We start from the raw sequence: 15507 nt of genomic DNA on the forward strand, positions 1-15507 counted from the left end.
AGATGATATTTACCTTGAAAACCTCGAATGTACAGGATAGATCAGGTCGGTTTGCAAAGTTATCTCCGAGTATAATGAGGTTCCTGCAGGGACGGGTTCTAACATCACAGAGTCCGTTGTTTCCTAGAGCTCCTACTCTGGGTCCAGTGCGGAGATCTATTGTACAATCTGCGCCTGTCCAACCCTCAGCACAAAGACATACACCTGGAACAAACAAAACATAAAGATTTTGATAAAATGATTTAAAAACCGATATATTCACATTGCTAACCTTTTGCAACCCCTACTCTTTTCGTCAATATACCACTACTCTTTCCATCCATGGACTAACCCCCTGCTTTTTCCATCCATGGACAAACCCCCCGCTTTTTCCCTCAAAGGATCCACCCCTACTCTTTCCATCCATGGATCCACCCCTACTTTTTAACCCCCTTGGTCAACCCCCACTCATTACCCCCTTGGTCAACTCGGTCAACCCCTACTCTTTACCTTCATGAGCCAACCCGTACTCTTTCTTCCATGGGCCAATACATACTCTATCTCACCATGTTCCCATCCCTATCAACTCCACCTTTTACCCTCTTGCCCACAATAAAAGTTTACCAACCTGAACTACACTGCCCGTGATTACTACAGTCGTTGATACAAAGTGTGTCAACTATATCAGGAGGAGGGGCGGGGTGTCTGGAGTTCCCAACCTCCCACAACGAGGTGTTCCTGGTGACGGAGTCCCTGCAGTCCTCCTTGATCCTGTCCAGGTGGAGCAGAGCATATCTAGAGTCTCCAGTGTACTGCAATGTTTATAAATATTAGACTTGTACAATTAACATAAAAAACGTTTGAAATCCCAAATCATCCCTTTTTGTTCCAGGGTTTCCATGTTTTAAATGGGGATAAAAAAATGAAATTTCTCCCGGTGAAAACATCTAAATAAAATATTTTTCGGGGGATAATTAAGAATTATGGAATTTATAATTAAGATCTCTAAGATCTGAGTCTAATTAAAGTGTAGAGATGAAAACCAAGATAGAACGATAAATAGATCCCGAGACAAGGGAATAATTAGACCTAGAATATAATTAGAAGAAATACCGAGACATACTTTCCTGCATTCTTGTAATGAGAGAACAGGGTTCAGTGTCGGAATAGATTTCATCAGAAATTAGGGGGNGGGGGGGGTAGTTTGCATGGTTAAAGGGAATTTTTAAAGGAGAAGTAAGCAGGGCGTAGTAAAGGGAGGTTGGGAAAAGTAAAGATTAAGATGGAGAAGTTTAGGTTAGAGGAGGGTTTTAGATAATAAGAGTTACAGGAGGGTTGGAAAGAAGATATTAGGTTTAGAGAAGTATACAGATGGTATTAGATAATAAGATTTAGAGATGGGTTGGAAGGAAGATATTAGGTTCAGAGAAGTATATATACTGATGGTATAAGATTAGAAGAGTTAGAGGAGGGTTGGAAGGAAGGTATTAGGTTTAGAGATGAATATAGTGATGGTATAAGATTGGAAGAGTTAGAGGAGGGTTAGAAGGAAGATATTAGGTTTAGAGATGAATATAATGATGGTATAAGATAATAAGAGTTACAGGAGGGTTTGAAAGGAAGATATTAGGTTTAGAGAAGTATATAATGATGGTATTAGATAAGAAGAGTTAGAGGAGGGTTGGAGGGAAGATATTAGGTTTAGAGAAGTATATAATGATGGTATTAGATAATAGGAGTTAGAGATGGGTTGGAAGGAAGATATTAGGTTCAGAGATGTATATAATGATGGTATTAGATAAGAAGAGTTAGAGATGAGTTGGAAGGAAGATATTAGGTTTAGAGATGAATATAATGATGATATTAGATAATTAGAGTAAAAGATGGGTTGGAAGGAAGATATTAGGTTTAGAGAAGAAAATAATGATGGTATTAGATAAGAAGATTTAGAGGAGGGTTTAAAAGGAAAATATTAGGTTTAGAGATGAATATACTGATGGTATCAGATAATAAGAGTAAAAGATGGGTTGGAAGGAAGATATTAGGTTTAGAGAAGAAAATAATGATGGTATTAGATAAGAAGAGTTAGAGGAGGGTTTGAAAGGAAAATATTAGGTTTAGAGATGAATATACTGATGGTATTAGATAATAAGAGTTAAAGATGGGTTGGAAGGAAGATATTAGGTTTAGAGAAGAAAATAATGATTAATGATGGTCTTAGATGATAAGAGTTAAAGATGGGTTGGAAGGAAGATATTAGGTTTAGAGAAGTATATAATGATGGTATTAGATAATAGGAGTTAGAGATGGGTTGGAAGGAAGATATTAGGTTCAGAGATGAATATACTGATGGTATAAGATAAGAAGAGTTAGAAGGAAGATATTAGGTTCAGAGATGAATATACTGATGGTATAAGATAAGAAGAGTTAGAGATGGGTTGGAAGGAAGATATTAGGTTCAGAGATGAATATACTGATGGTATAAGATAAGAAGAGTTAGAAATGGGTTGGAAGGAAAATATTAGGTTTAGAGAAGTATATAATGATGATATTAGATAATAAGAGTTAGAGATGGGTTGGAAGGAAAATATTAGGTTTAGAGATGAATATACTGATGGTATTAGATAATAAGAGTTAGACATGGGTTGGAAGGAAAATATTAGGTTTAGAGAAGTATATAATGATGGTATTAGATAAGAAGAGTTAGAGATGGGTTGGAAGGAAGATATTAGGTTTAGAGATGAATATAGTGATGGTATTAGATAAGAAGAGTTAGAGATGGGTTGGAAGGAAAATATTAGGTTTAGAGATGAATATACTGATGGTATTAGATAAGAAGAGTTAGAGATGGGTTGGAAGGAAGATATTAGGTTTAGAGATGAATATAGTGATGGTATTAGATAAGAAGAGTTAGAGATGGGTTGGAAAGAAAATATTAGGTTTAGAGAAGTATATAATGATGGCATTAGATAAGAAGAGTTAGAGATGGGTTAGAAGGAAGATATTAGGTTTAGAGATGAATAAAGTGATGTATTAGATAATAGGAGTTAGAGATGGGTTGGAAGGAAGATATTAGGTTTAGAGATGAATATACTGATGGTATTAGATAATAGGAGTTAGTGATGGGTTGGAAGGAAGATATTAGGTTCAGAGAAGTATATACTGATGGTATAAGATAGGAAGAGTTAGAGGAGGGTTTGAAAGGAAGATATATAATGGTGGTATTATATAAGAAGAGGGTTGAAGGGTGGTGAAGTATTTAAGTAATGAGTATTGTGTGAAGGGGGAGGAAATGCTAAGTATTTAAACAATATTAGTTCCATTGTTAGCTCTGGTAGATGATTATAAGGTGGGAATTATATTGTTAACTGTAGAATCCGTTATTGCATCCCTTATTCTTCTCTTACTGAACTAAACTTTTTTAAACCGTGCACTACTAACTGTACAATGTACAATGGTGATACAGTGTAAGCTGTGCTTTGCAAATTGTGCGGTGTACATTTAAAATTTCAGACTGTACAATGTTAACTGTACACTGAAAGCTGTACAGTGTACAGGATACACTTCAAACTGTAAACTACAAGCTGTACACTGAAAACTGTACATTATGAATTGTACACTTAAACCTTACATAACTTCTGACCGTACACCGTTAAAATGTACAGAGTAACTGTAAAACTATTTAATAGATTGTAAAATACTGTATAAATATAATAGGGGGTAAAAATTTGCATTGTTAACGTTAATCAACCTTTTTATTATTATTAAGAAATAAAAAAACAAATTGCAGAAATATAATGAGAGTTTACCGTTCCAATTAAAAACAAACAATAAAGTTTTTTATGGGAAAATGTAATAAAAACCTTATCTTTAAAATAACTTAAAAATGCAAACACAAAATGAATCTTTAAACTCAACTCAGCCGAGGAGTCTGGTTACCTCCGAATTCTATAGAAATCCACTAGTTACGTTTCAAGAAAACCCTTCATCACATATTCTCAATTTTAAGGATTTCTTTTAACTTATACGTAACTTACAAGTAACTCACTTTCATGACAGAGTGTGTGTAAATAATTGTTTAAAAGCCTGGGGATAATTTATTTAATCATCTAGATATAGTTCTACAGATTTATTGAGTTTTATCCGATTTATCAAGGGAGAAGGAAGGGAACAGTTCGTAATTAGTAATTAGTAATTATGTTGCATCTATTAATTTTTATTTGATTCAATTAATCATCACGGTCCAGGGACGGTATAGGAGTATCTAGGATTCGCACATAATCAGAGAATTGGCAAACATTAACGTTGGAAATATACAGTGCAGGGAGACCTTGAAAATATTGGAATATAGCGACGATGATTTGAAGTCGTCTTCATTAATATTGGAATATAGCGACGATGATTTGAAGTCGTCTTCATTTTTTCTATTTACCACCTGTTGTGTGAGGTACCTTATAAATCAAAGAGTAGAAACTGGGATTTACAAAATGTATTCTCTTTTTTTTCAAAATTGACCAAAGACAATCAGAATATTTTCTTGATGCCAAGTAAAACATTATTTATGTTCAGTAAAAACTTACCAAAACATCTTTCTGGCAATTTATCTCCGCTGTAACTACATCTACTCCAGGTACTCCACTACACCGTCCTACTGCAGAGCTAGCCCGGATATAATCCGCACAGAAGGTTTCTGCTGTAGCAGCGGTCCAACCATCCTGTGGGCGGGGAACTACAGGACCACCCAGGAAAGTAACTGTAGCTACTTGGCTCTCAGCAGATTCTTGTTCTAGAACGCGGATCTCGGGACGGGTTAGGTCTTCGTTAGCAGCAGTTTTCAGGATTCCGGCCAGGACGGAGAAAGATCTCTGGTCAAAACATCTTTCAGAGCTACAAGTGAGCTCTCCCTAAAAGAAAAATAATAATTAAAAATTCTGTATCCGAATATTGTAAACCAAAAACTGGCTCTGTACCAGAGTATTGCTTAGTGCTGAAACTGTAGTAAAAACTGTTGAAAACTATACTTGGATACTTCTTAAAACTAAACTTAATAGTCATGTAGTGAAAACTTTACCTGGATACTTCTTAAAACTAAACTTAATAGTCATGTACTGAAAACTTTACCTGGAATCTGAGAACTTATGCATTTAAAACTATACCTTGATATTTTTTGTTGATATCTATACTTGGATACTAGTATACTATAAACTGTGCAAGTATAATGTTGTACTAAAACTATACTTGGATACTAGTTTTCAAAAAACTATACATGGATACTAGTGTACTAAAACTATACTTGGATACTAGTGTTCTAAAAACTATACATGGATACTAGTGTACTGAAACTATACTTGGATACTAGTGTTCTAAAAACTATTCATGGATACTAGTGTACTGAAAACTATCCATGGATACTAGTGTACTGAAAACTATCCATAGATACTAGTGTACTGAAAACTATCCATGGATACTAGTGTACTGAAACTATACACGGATACTAGTGTACTAAAACTATACATGAATACTAGTGTACTGAAACAATACATGGATACTAGTGCACTGAAACTATACATGGATACTAGTGTACTGAAAACTATGCATAGATACTAGTGCACTGAAGCTATACATGGATACTAGTGTACTGAAACTATACATGGATACTAATGTACTGAAAACTTACATGGATACTAGTGTACAAAACTATACATAGATACTACTGTACTGAAAAATATCCATGGATACTTTTGTACTGAAAACAATACATGGATACTAGTGTACTGAAAACTATCCATGAATACTAGTGTACTGAAACTATACATGAATACTAGTGTACTGAAAACTATACCTGGAGATCTAGATCTCTAGAAGTCTGAAACTGACTTGTAGGAATCTCGTTCAGTTTCGAAACCTTTTCTTCATTTTCCTTAAAATATTAAGGTTGTATTTTAATATAGTTTTGTTTATTGTTGTTCAAAATATGATTTTATTCTTATGAACACAAAAAATATCATAAAATAGAAACGTATTTTAGTATCCTTATCATACCTGAGTTAGCCTGCATGCACACTGATACTCGGTTCTTGTACTGGAGATATTGGATTCGGTTTGGTTTATCTCCAGGTCTCTGAAGAAGCCGGAAAACAAGGTTTGACTTGGTTCCACCCTGAAAATGAAACCACTTGAAAACATGTTTAAACTAGTCCACTACATTAATCTTGAGAGAAACCACTTGAAAACATGTTTAAACTAGTCCACTACATTAATCTTGAGAGAAACCTATTTTTCAACAAAATAGAGTTTGAAAAATGGATTTATTTAGGTTCAACGTTTTAACCGGCTATGTTTTGATGTCCATATCTAAAGACTTTATAATAAATTACAAAATTTTTTGATTCTGTTTAAGAACAATAAGGTTTGTGAAAACTGGAAAAGTTTAAACTAAATACTAATTTTAGAAAACTAAAATTAAAATATGTTTGCACGAAAAAAGAAACAATGAAAGATGCAAAGGTTCCTAAATTTTCCTATTAAGCTATGTACACGTGAATGTTTCTAGGGAATTTTCGAAAATCCTTTAATTCACTTCAAGTACGTATTTAGATATTTATATAAAAAAGGTTTCTGTAAATAAATCAAATCAAATCAGCGAACCAAAACATTTTTTTTGCATTTTTATTCAGATTATATAAAACTTGATGGAAATATATAGTTTTGTCGTTTTCTGACCCTGAATAGGACCTTGTAATCTCCACCAGCTATAAATCATCCAGAAACCAACAAAACAGAGCAATTAACATTGTAATGGGTCAATTCTGGACAAAGACCATTTAGGGGCTCATGATTATGCTAAAATTATACAAATTTAAATGGGTTATGACGACTTAATTCCTATATTTAGCATGAGGAATTAAACTTGAAAACGGATAGGCAGCATAGTTCTTATATACCGTTTTTATCATGTATATAAATAAAGATATTTAATAATCGAGGAGGAACATTTTAAGAGAAAAGACGAGGAGGGAAACTACCAAGATTTGTTTTATTCCAATCTATTGTTCTACTCAATCTATATAATAAAGCTCTTCGATCATATATATATATATTTATATGTGTATGTCTATGATAGCTATAGCTGGCCAAACGGCTGCGGCTGGACCGAATGGGCTGAACTTGTTTGAGGAAACCCATGGGTACCGGTATTCTGGGGGTAACATAGGCTAAAAAAATCGACATTTTTTTTTTAAATTTGACATTTTTTTAATGTTTCTAAGATTCCACGGGCAATGCCGGGCACTTGAGCTAGTTGTTTATCGGGTTTCATGGGCAGTGTTGTGTCTTATTTTTGGAATTTTTCACTAAGTAAAATAACTCAAGGCCGCTGTTTTAAAAAAAGCTTTAAAAATTAAGTGGATCACCATGAATTTCTGTCTTGAATAAAAATGAAGATAACTTCACAATTCTCTCCAAACTATTCCATCAATTTGCACACTATTGCAAAAACTAGGTTCGGGCGGAAAAAATCTGATTGCAATTTGATTTTAAATTGCATTAATTCATGTTTTGTAATTGTTGTAATCGGATTCAGTCAATCAGTATTCATTCATCAATTAACTAGGCATTCATTCATTCATCTATTAACCAGGTATTCTTCAATTATTTATCTATCTATTCATTCATCCTTCAACTGTCCAGTTATCTATTCATTCAATTAACCAGGCATTCATTCATTCATTAATTATTCAGGTATCCATTCATCCAACATTCAGCCTAGCATCCATTTATTTATCAATTAACCCAGTATACATTTATTCATTAATTAACCCAGTATACATTTATTCATTAATTAACCCAGTATACATTTATTCATTAATTAACCAGGAATCCATTCATTCATTATTAGAATAGTCTGCTTTCAACAACACAGTCTGCTGTCAACAGAACAGTCTACTTTTAATAGCACAGTCTGCTTTTAATATCACAGTCTGAGTCTGCTGTTAGCAGACAAGTCTGCTGTCAACAGACAAGTCTGCTGTCAGCAGAACAGTCAGCTGTCAACAGAATAGTCTGCTGTCAGCAGCACAGTCAGCTGTCAACAGAATAGTCTGCTGTCAGCAGCACAGTTTGCTGTCAACAGAACAATCTGCGGTCAACAGAACAGTCTGCCTTCAACAGAACAATCTGCGGTCAACAGAACAGTCTGCCTTCAACAGAATAGTCTGCTGTCAACAGAAAAGTCTCTGTCAGCATAACCGTCCGATGTCAACAGATCAGCCTGTTGTCAGCAGACTAATCCGCTAAAATAAATAAAAGTTCTGTAGTAAACTTATCTATTGAGTTCAGACAGTGTTCAGTGTACAAACCCCTTCAAACTGGACAATTAATTAGAATAAAAAGAGAAATTGATATCGAGAGAAAAGGGGGGAGGGAGGAGGGGATGAGAGGGGGGGGATTGTCTAATGATATGGAGGAGTGAGACTAATGATGTGTGGGGGTGTGTAAATTGTAACCATGAAAACTAGGAGAGGGTGGGGCAGAGCTAAGCATGAAACGAGACTAATCAGCACTAGCTTCTGTATTGCATAATTTAAGGTAAACGAATTAACGAGGTTTTTCAATAAAATCTTTTTCCTTGTGCAAATAATGAAAAGGGTTAAAATTAGATGCACTTCTGTAGATATTAGAAAATTAGAAAACTAAGAAGCTAGCAAATCAAAAATATACGGAACAAGAAAACTAGAATACAAGAATTTAGAAAACTAGAAAACTAGGTAACTAGGAAACTAGAAAACTAGGAAACTAGGATACTAGGAGACTAAGAAACTAAGAAACTAAGAAACTGGGAAACTAGAAAACTAGGAAACTAGGAAACAAGGAAACTTAAAAAACTAAAAAACTAAAAACTAGGAAACTAGGAAACTAGGAAACTAGGAAACTAGGAAACTAAGAGACTAAGAAACTAGGAAACTAGAAAACAAAGAAACTAAGAAACTAGTAAACTAACACGTAAACGAGGAAACTAGGAAACTAAGAAACTAAGAAACTAGTAAACTAACAAGTAAACTAGGAAACTAGGAAACTAAGAAACTAGGAAACTAAGAAACTAGGAAACTAAGAAACTAAGAAACTAGTAAACTAGGAAACTAAGAAACTAAGAAACTAGTAAACTAACAAGTAAACTAGGAAACTAAGAAACTAGAAAACTAGAAAACTAAGAAACTAGAAAACTAAGTAACTAATAAACTAGGAAACTTAGAGACTAGGAAACTAAGAAACTAGGAAACTAAAAAAAACTAGGAAACTAAAAAACTACAGAAATAGAAAATAGGAAACTCGGAAACTGTGAATTTAAGAAACTAGAAAACTAAGAAACTAGGAAACTAAGAAACTAGGAAGCTAAGAAACTAGAAAACTAAGAAACTAGGAAACTAAGAAAGTAAGAAACTAAGAAACTAGGAAACTAAGAAACTATGAAACTAAGAAACTGGGAAACTAAGAAACTAGGAAACTAAGAAACTAAAACCAGAGAACTAGGAAACTAAGAAACTATAAGCATACGAAACTAGAAACTAGAAATCAGGGAAACTAAAGAAAGAAGAAATAGGGAACTCAAAAACGAGTATACTGAGAAACTAAGAAACTATAAAACTAAAACTAGGAAACAAATAAACTAATAAAATTAACAAACAAAAAGAAAAGTAGGAAACTGGAAACTAAGAAACCGGAAAACCAGGAAACCTAGCTATAAAATGATTTGTTTTAATTAGTATAGACCATGAATTTGATTTTAATGCAGAAAACAGGTTTAAACCGAATAATATTCTAAAATAGTTTGTGCAGTAGCTGCTGCAATATATAATTATATTTATAACCTTCTGTTTGAGCAGCAGGTTTATGCTTTATAGGCCTATATTCTATACTTTACACACTTATATTCAATTTATAGATTTACAGGCAGAAAATATTAACTAATTGGTTACCTCCCTCATACAAACATATTTAACTTATTAATACAGGGTGTCCCAATAAACATGGAAATTGAGAGAAAATCGTCTTTTATTTCTGAAAGTTAATATACGGCAAAGAGTGTATAGCAACAAGGCTGTGCGTTTTAAGAGCTTTTCATGAAGTGGTCTACCTTTCTTGTGTCTTAAAAGTTGACGAAGATAATTGGTATTAAAGGGAGTGACCGGCAATGTATGGTGGTTAAACTGAGATTGCAGTATTGTAGAGAAATTTTCTAGGATTCATTTGAGACATATAAAACGTTTTATAGATCTATAATCTCTGCAACTAAATGTCGTAGACCTATGTAGATATTTCAATCTATTAGTTATGATAGATCAAATAATCTAAGTTTGAAATATCAAAGTTTACACAATTAGGTTGTAAAGTTGTCGGGATACTAAAAATTGAGTTTGTGGCAAAAACTCAATTTAAATTTTGAAAATACAAAAATGGTAGACCACATTTCGAAAATCTCAAGACCAGGCGCTTTTGATATAACATGTTTTAATTGGAATACTGCAATAATTGTGGTCATGAAAAAATGCTGCATGGATTGAAGGCGATATAAAAGTCGTCACTTAATTGTCATGTTTATTGGGACACCCTGTGGTTAAACTACATTTCTTTCTTCACCATGAATATTTTCTCTGAATATATGAATAATGAAATCAGAGAAAGGGATCTCTTTCATAATTTGCTATAAATAAGATTTTTTTTCAAATAGAAGATTTAAAGAGGAAAAAACTTACATCCAACTTTTTGAGAAATCTTCACATTCGTCCTCATCAAGGTTGAGAGTACAGGACTGCTCTCCTTCAAGGTTTAAGAACTCATTGCTCCGGTCTCTGTCTAGAGTACCACACAACCCCTCTGTATATCCTAGATCTGATGGAGACGCAAACACCTTGATATAGCTCAGATAAGGACCCAGAGCAACATAGGTTCCGCTCGGAAAAACAACCTGAAAAAGAATGGATTGATAAAAACAAGATTTCAGAACAGGGTGCATGTAATGGACACCATTGAATACTGAAAACATACAATTTGAGAATGTAAATCTCTTTTTTGATTGAATAATAAGTTTTAGGATATGTTTTGAGCAACATTTACACATGATCTAATTGGTTCTGAATAATTTGATCCAATAACAGGGTTTAACAACTAGTTTCACTTCAGATTACATAGATAATATAATCAAATTAAATCAAAACTCATTGTTGCGGTGGTACTTAAGAATATAAATAAACTAAGAAAAACTTATACATGCAAGTATTTGTATATTAATTGATTACATAGGATATTTTTTCATAAAATATAGTTTAGATATTAAAGTTAAATGTTGTGTATTGCATAGAGTACAAGTCTGGTAACAATATATTAAGGTCTATATTGATCAAAAACTTTAAAATTTATGTCTATAATTGATCAGGTAACAATATATTAAGGTCTATATTGATCAAAAACTTTAATATTTATGTCTATAATTGATCAGAAAACTTAATATTTAGGTCTATATTGATCAAAAACTTAATATCTAGATCAATATTGATCACAAAGCTTAATATCTAGGTCAATATTCATCAGAATACTCAATATTTAGGTCTATAGTTGATCACAAAGCTTAATATCTAGGTCAATATTCATCAGAATACTCAATATTTAGGTCTATAGTTGATCACAAAGCTTAATATATAGGTCAATATTGATCAGATAACTAGATATTTAGGTTTATATTAATCCGATAACAAAATATCTTTGTCTTTATTGATCAGAAAGAAAAAAGTATAAATTGATTAGCTAAAAATCTATGTTACCTCATAAGATCTTCCATCATTGATACTGAGTATATCAAAATACTGAGGAATCTCATCCTCAGGAAGAATTTCTCCGCTCCTAGTTAAACCCCACACCTAGAGATAATATCATATTAATTCATCCTTCTAGTTTATTGTTTATCTTGTCCCTTCTTATTCTCTCATCCTTTCATTCATTTCTTCTTTCATCTTTTCATCCTTTCAACCTTTCATCCTTTCATCTATTAATCCTTTCATCTTTTTATTATTCAGTTCTTTCATCCTGTCATTCCTTCATCATTTTATCCTTTCATCCTTTCACCCTTTCAATCTTTAATCCTTTCATCCTTTCAATCTTTCATCCTTTCATCATTTCATTAATGAAAACTTTCATTCTTTCATTCTTTAGTTCTTTCATCCTTCATCCCTTCATCTTTTTATCCTTTAATGCTTTCATCCTTCATCCTTTCGTCCCTTCATCTTTGATTTAACCTTCATTAGCCCAACATTGTTTATATCTTCATGGATTTCCTTTTTCTAATTGATTTATTAATAAAGTTTCTAATTGATTTATTGATAAAGTTTCTAATTGATTTATTGATAAAGTTTCTAATTGATTTATTGATATAGTTTCTAATTGATTGATTGATTGACTAATTAACTGATTACGTGTACCTGCAGATATCCCCGGGTGCAAATATCAAGGGTAACAATGATATCTTCATTTCGTATACTCACAGCACAGTGGCACAGCTTACGTAGGTTACACCTCCTGCAAATATTGCAAGTTATGTACACGCTGTACGTCATGTACAAAGCAAGTTTAATTTGAAATTTAAAATTACTGAATTGTTCATGTAAATGTACAGTTTAGTGTACATAAAAGATCTGTAAATCTATATTAGAAAAGACAAGTTTGTAAATATTAAAAAACATATATTGGATCCTCCCTCAGTTTCTCGTATACCAATGAATACCTTGACCTGCCCATCAATATCCGTATATGGAATCCATATTACCCTGGGTATCCCTTGTGCCCCAGGGAACCTCAGGAGCTTGCTCTAATTACCGAAGGTCCCTGAGAACCCAAAAATCCAAAAAACTTTGACTTGTTCATCTAAAATCTCTAAAAGCCTTTAAATTTTTAGGATTCCTGAACTTCCTAGGCCCCTGAAAACATCTGAACCCCCTTAGTCCCTAATCCCCTCGAACCCGTTAAGCCCCTAAGTACCCCCCTAAGTCCCTGCTGGGTTTGCAAATCGGCTGGTAAAGATATAAAGGTTGAGAATAGGATAGTTTTGGATAAACTCAACTCTACTCTACACTCTGCATACAAAACACCTTTAGACAAATCCAACCAAAAATCCAAGACAAATAGAACAAAAAAATAATTAGCACTTCCAAACCTCATTTTTCAAATTTATATTCCATTTTTTTATATTGATTGGGTTGAATGGTATTAATGTGGGGGGGGGNGGGTTGAAGGACTGATATTTTTTCTCAGTTCCCTGAACATGGTCAAAGGTTTAGAAGCATACTTCTGTCTTACTCCGAGCTAACACGAAACCTGAGGATCGAGTTTAGTGAATATTTAAATCAATTGGTTGGATTTTTAATGTATTTTATTGTGTTCATGTAACCATGGTAATCTTGATATGGTTAATTTACAGTTAGCTTAATAATTAATATTTTTAGATAAATGAATTTATTGTTTTATTTTTTATAATTATTCAAAAATAATGTACTTGTGATTAAATAATTATCATGTTTCATGTTTATTAAATATCACACAGAATACAATTAAATATCCCTGATGGATTGCATAATGTGTCATATACAAAATGTATATATATATATATATAAATATATATATATATATATATATATATATATATATATATATATACAAATCAAACAGATATAGATGTGAGTTTAGGAAAACTTATGATAGGAAACGAGTCTTTGTCACAAACTCTGATTTCTTAATCCCTATATCTCCGTAACCCAATGTTGTAGACCTTAGGTATTTCGAACTTTGAATTCCGTCAGAATTAAGTATCTGAATTTGAAATAATGAAGGCTTAAACCATCATGTTGCAAAGATAAAGGAAATAGAAATAGAAAAAAAATGATTAAAGAAGGGTAAATAGGAATTGAGAAGAGAGAAGAGTAAAAGGAAGAGATGGAAGAGGGTTGGAGGGAGGGAAGGAATGAACAAGGAAGACGGAGGGGGAAGAAGGAATTGGGAAATAGTAGGGACTGAAAGAGAAAAACGGCAGGAGAAGGTTAGGCAGAGGAAGGAGGAAATAGAAGGGACTGAAAGAGGAAAACGACAGGAGAAGGTTAAGGAGAGGAAGGTGGAAAGAGAAGGGACGGAAAGAGGAAAACGGCAGGAGAAGGTTAAGGAAAGGAAGATGGAAATAGAAGGGACTGAAAAAGGAAAACGACAGGAGAAGGTTAGGAAGAGGAAGGAGGAAATAGAAGGGACTGAAAAAGGAAAACGACAGGAGAAGGTTAAGGAGAGGAAGGTGGAAAGAGAAGGGACTGAAAGAGGAAAACGACAAGAAAAGGTTAAGGAGAGGAAGGTGGGTATAGAAGGGACTGAAAAAGGAAAACGATAGGAGAAGGTTAGGGAGAGGAAGGATGGAAAGAGAAGGGTGGCTTTAGTTCATGTTGGTTAGGAAGAAGAAAATTATAATATAGAAAAAAATACTATTAAAATACCAAGAAAGAAGGTTGTATTTAGTATTACCTGTAATAAACCTGAACTTCCTGCTCTAGGGTTGAATGTCTATACAGAGTAAAGGTTCCCTCCTCTCTATGTGAATAGAACACGGAGTCAAATGTCTTGATATTCCGGTCAGAGATACAAACCTGAGCAATATACATATCAGACACTGTTACCTTTAGAAATTTAAATAAATACACAACTTAACATTATACACAAAGGAACTGAGTTTTTGCCACAAATTATGATTTTACAATCACTATATCTTTTCAACCTGATGATGTTTACCTTTGATATTTCAAACTATCATTATTTGATCTAAAATGATTCATAGCTTGAAATATCTAAGGTCTCCGACATTGAAATGCAAAGATATAGGGATAAGAAAATCAGAGTTTGTGACAAAAACTCAATTCCTTAGCATATGAGAAAAGAACGACATATGAAATGTAGATATGAATGTATGACTTACAGAAAACATGCGTGATAGAGACAACATGGCAAACAAACAACACAACAAAGACATCATGGCAAACAAACAACATTACATACAGACAACAAAGACAACATGACAAAAAACAAAACAATACAACTCTACGCACAAGTAAAGTAGGTTTTCACAGGTTTTTTTAAATGGTCTGTTACTTTTTTTATTTTCTATGCGTTTCAAAGGTACTAAAAGTTTAGTTTTTTTACGTTGTTTGTTAGTTTTTTGGTTTGACATTTGTCTAAAAATTATCTAAACTAAACATTAATATAACATACACAGAACATGGAATAAAACAATCTATAACACAGAAAAAACATGACACACAGACAACTTTATATTTATATCTATATTTACATGTACAAAAATTAATTGAAGATAAAATGGCCTACAAAAACATTACATACCAAAACGGTAAACAGGCAACATACCATGGTATACAATAAACCAACATGACGTTCCTGTAAACAGCATACATGCATACAGACAACATATCAATGTATACCATAAACCAACAT

At 33.1% G+C, this 15507-nt stretch overlaps 1 protein-coding gene across 1 annotated transcript in view; it reads right to left on the minus strand.

Moving 5' to 3' along the window:
• Positions 1-15507, minus strand: part of LOC111700760 (uncharacterized) — an 84912-nt gene that overhangs the window by 24175 nt on the left and 45230 nt on the right. The window contains exons 12-20 of the mRNA XM_023471796.1: positions 14527-14648; positions 12450-12546; positions 11796-11891; positions 10731-10942; positions 6022-6139; positions 5822-5899; positions 4560-4883; positions 608-791; positions 14-204 (exon numbers count right to left, since the gene is read on the minus strand). Coding sequence (XP_023327564.1) covers positions 14-204; positions 608-791; positions 4560-4883; positions 5822-5899; positions 6022-6139; positions 10731-10942; positions 11796-11891; positions 12450-12546; positions 14527-14648 — 1422 coding nt within the window. The remainder of the gene's footprint in view (positions 1-13; positions 205-607; positions 792-4559; positions 4884-5821; positions 5900-6021; positions 6140-10730; positions 10943-11795; positions 11892-12449; positions 12547-14526; positions 14649-15507) is intronic.

The sequence above is a fragment of the Eurytemora carolleeae genome, unplaced genomic scaffold (assembly GCF_000591075.1).
Source record: "Eurytemora carolleeae unplaced genomic scaffold, Eaff_2.0 scaffold243, whole genome shotgun sequence".
Classification (NCBI taxonomy): domain Eukaryota; kingdom Metazoa; phylum Arthropoda; class Copepoda; order Calanoida; family Temoridae; genus Eurytemora; species Eurytemora carolleeae.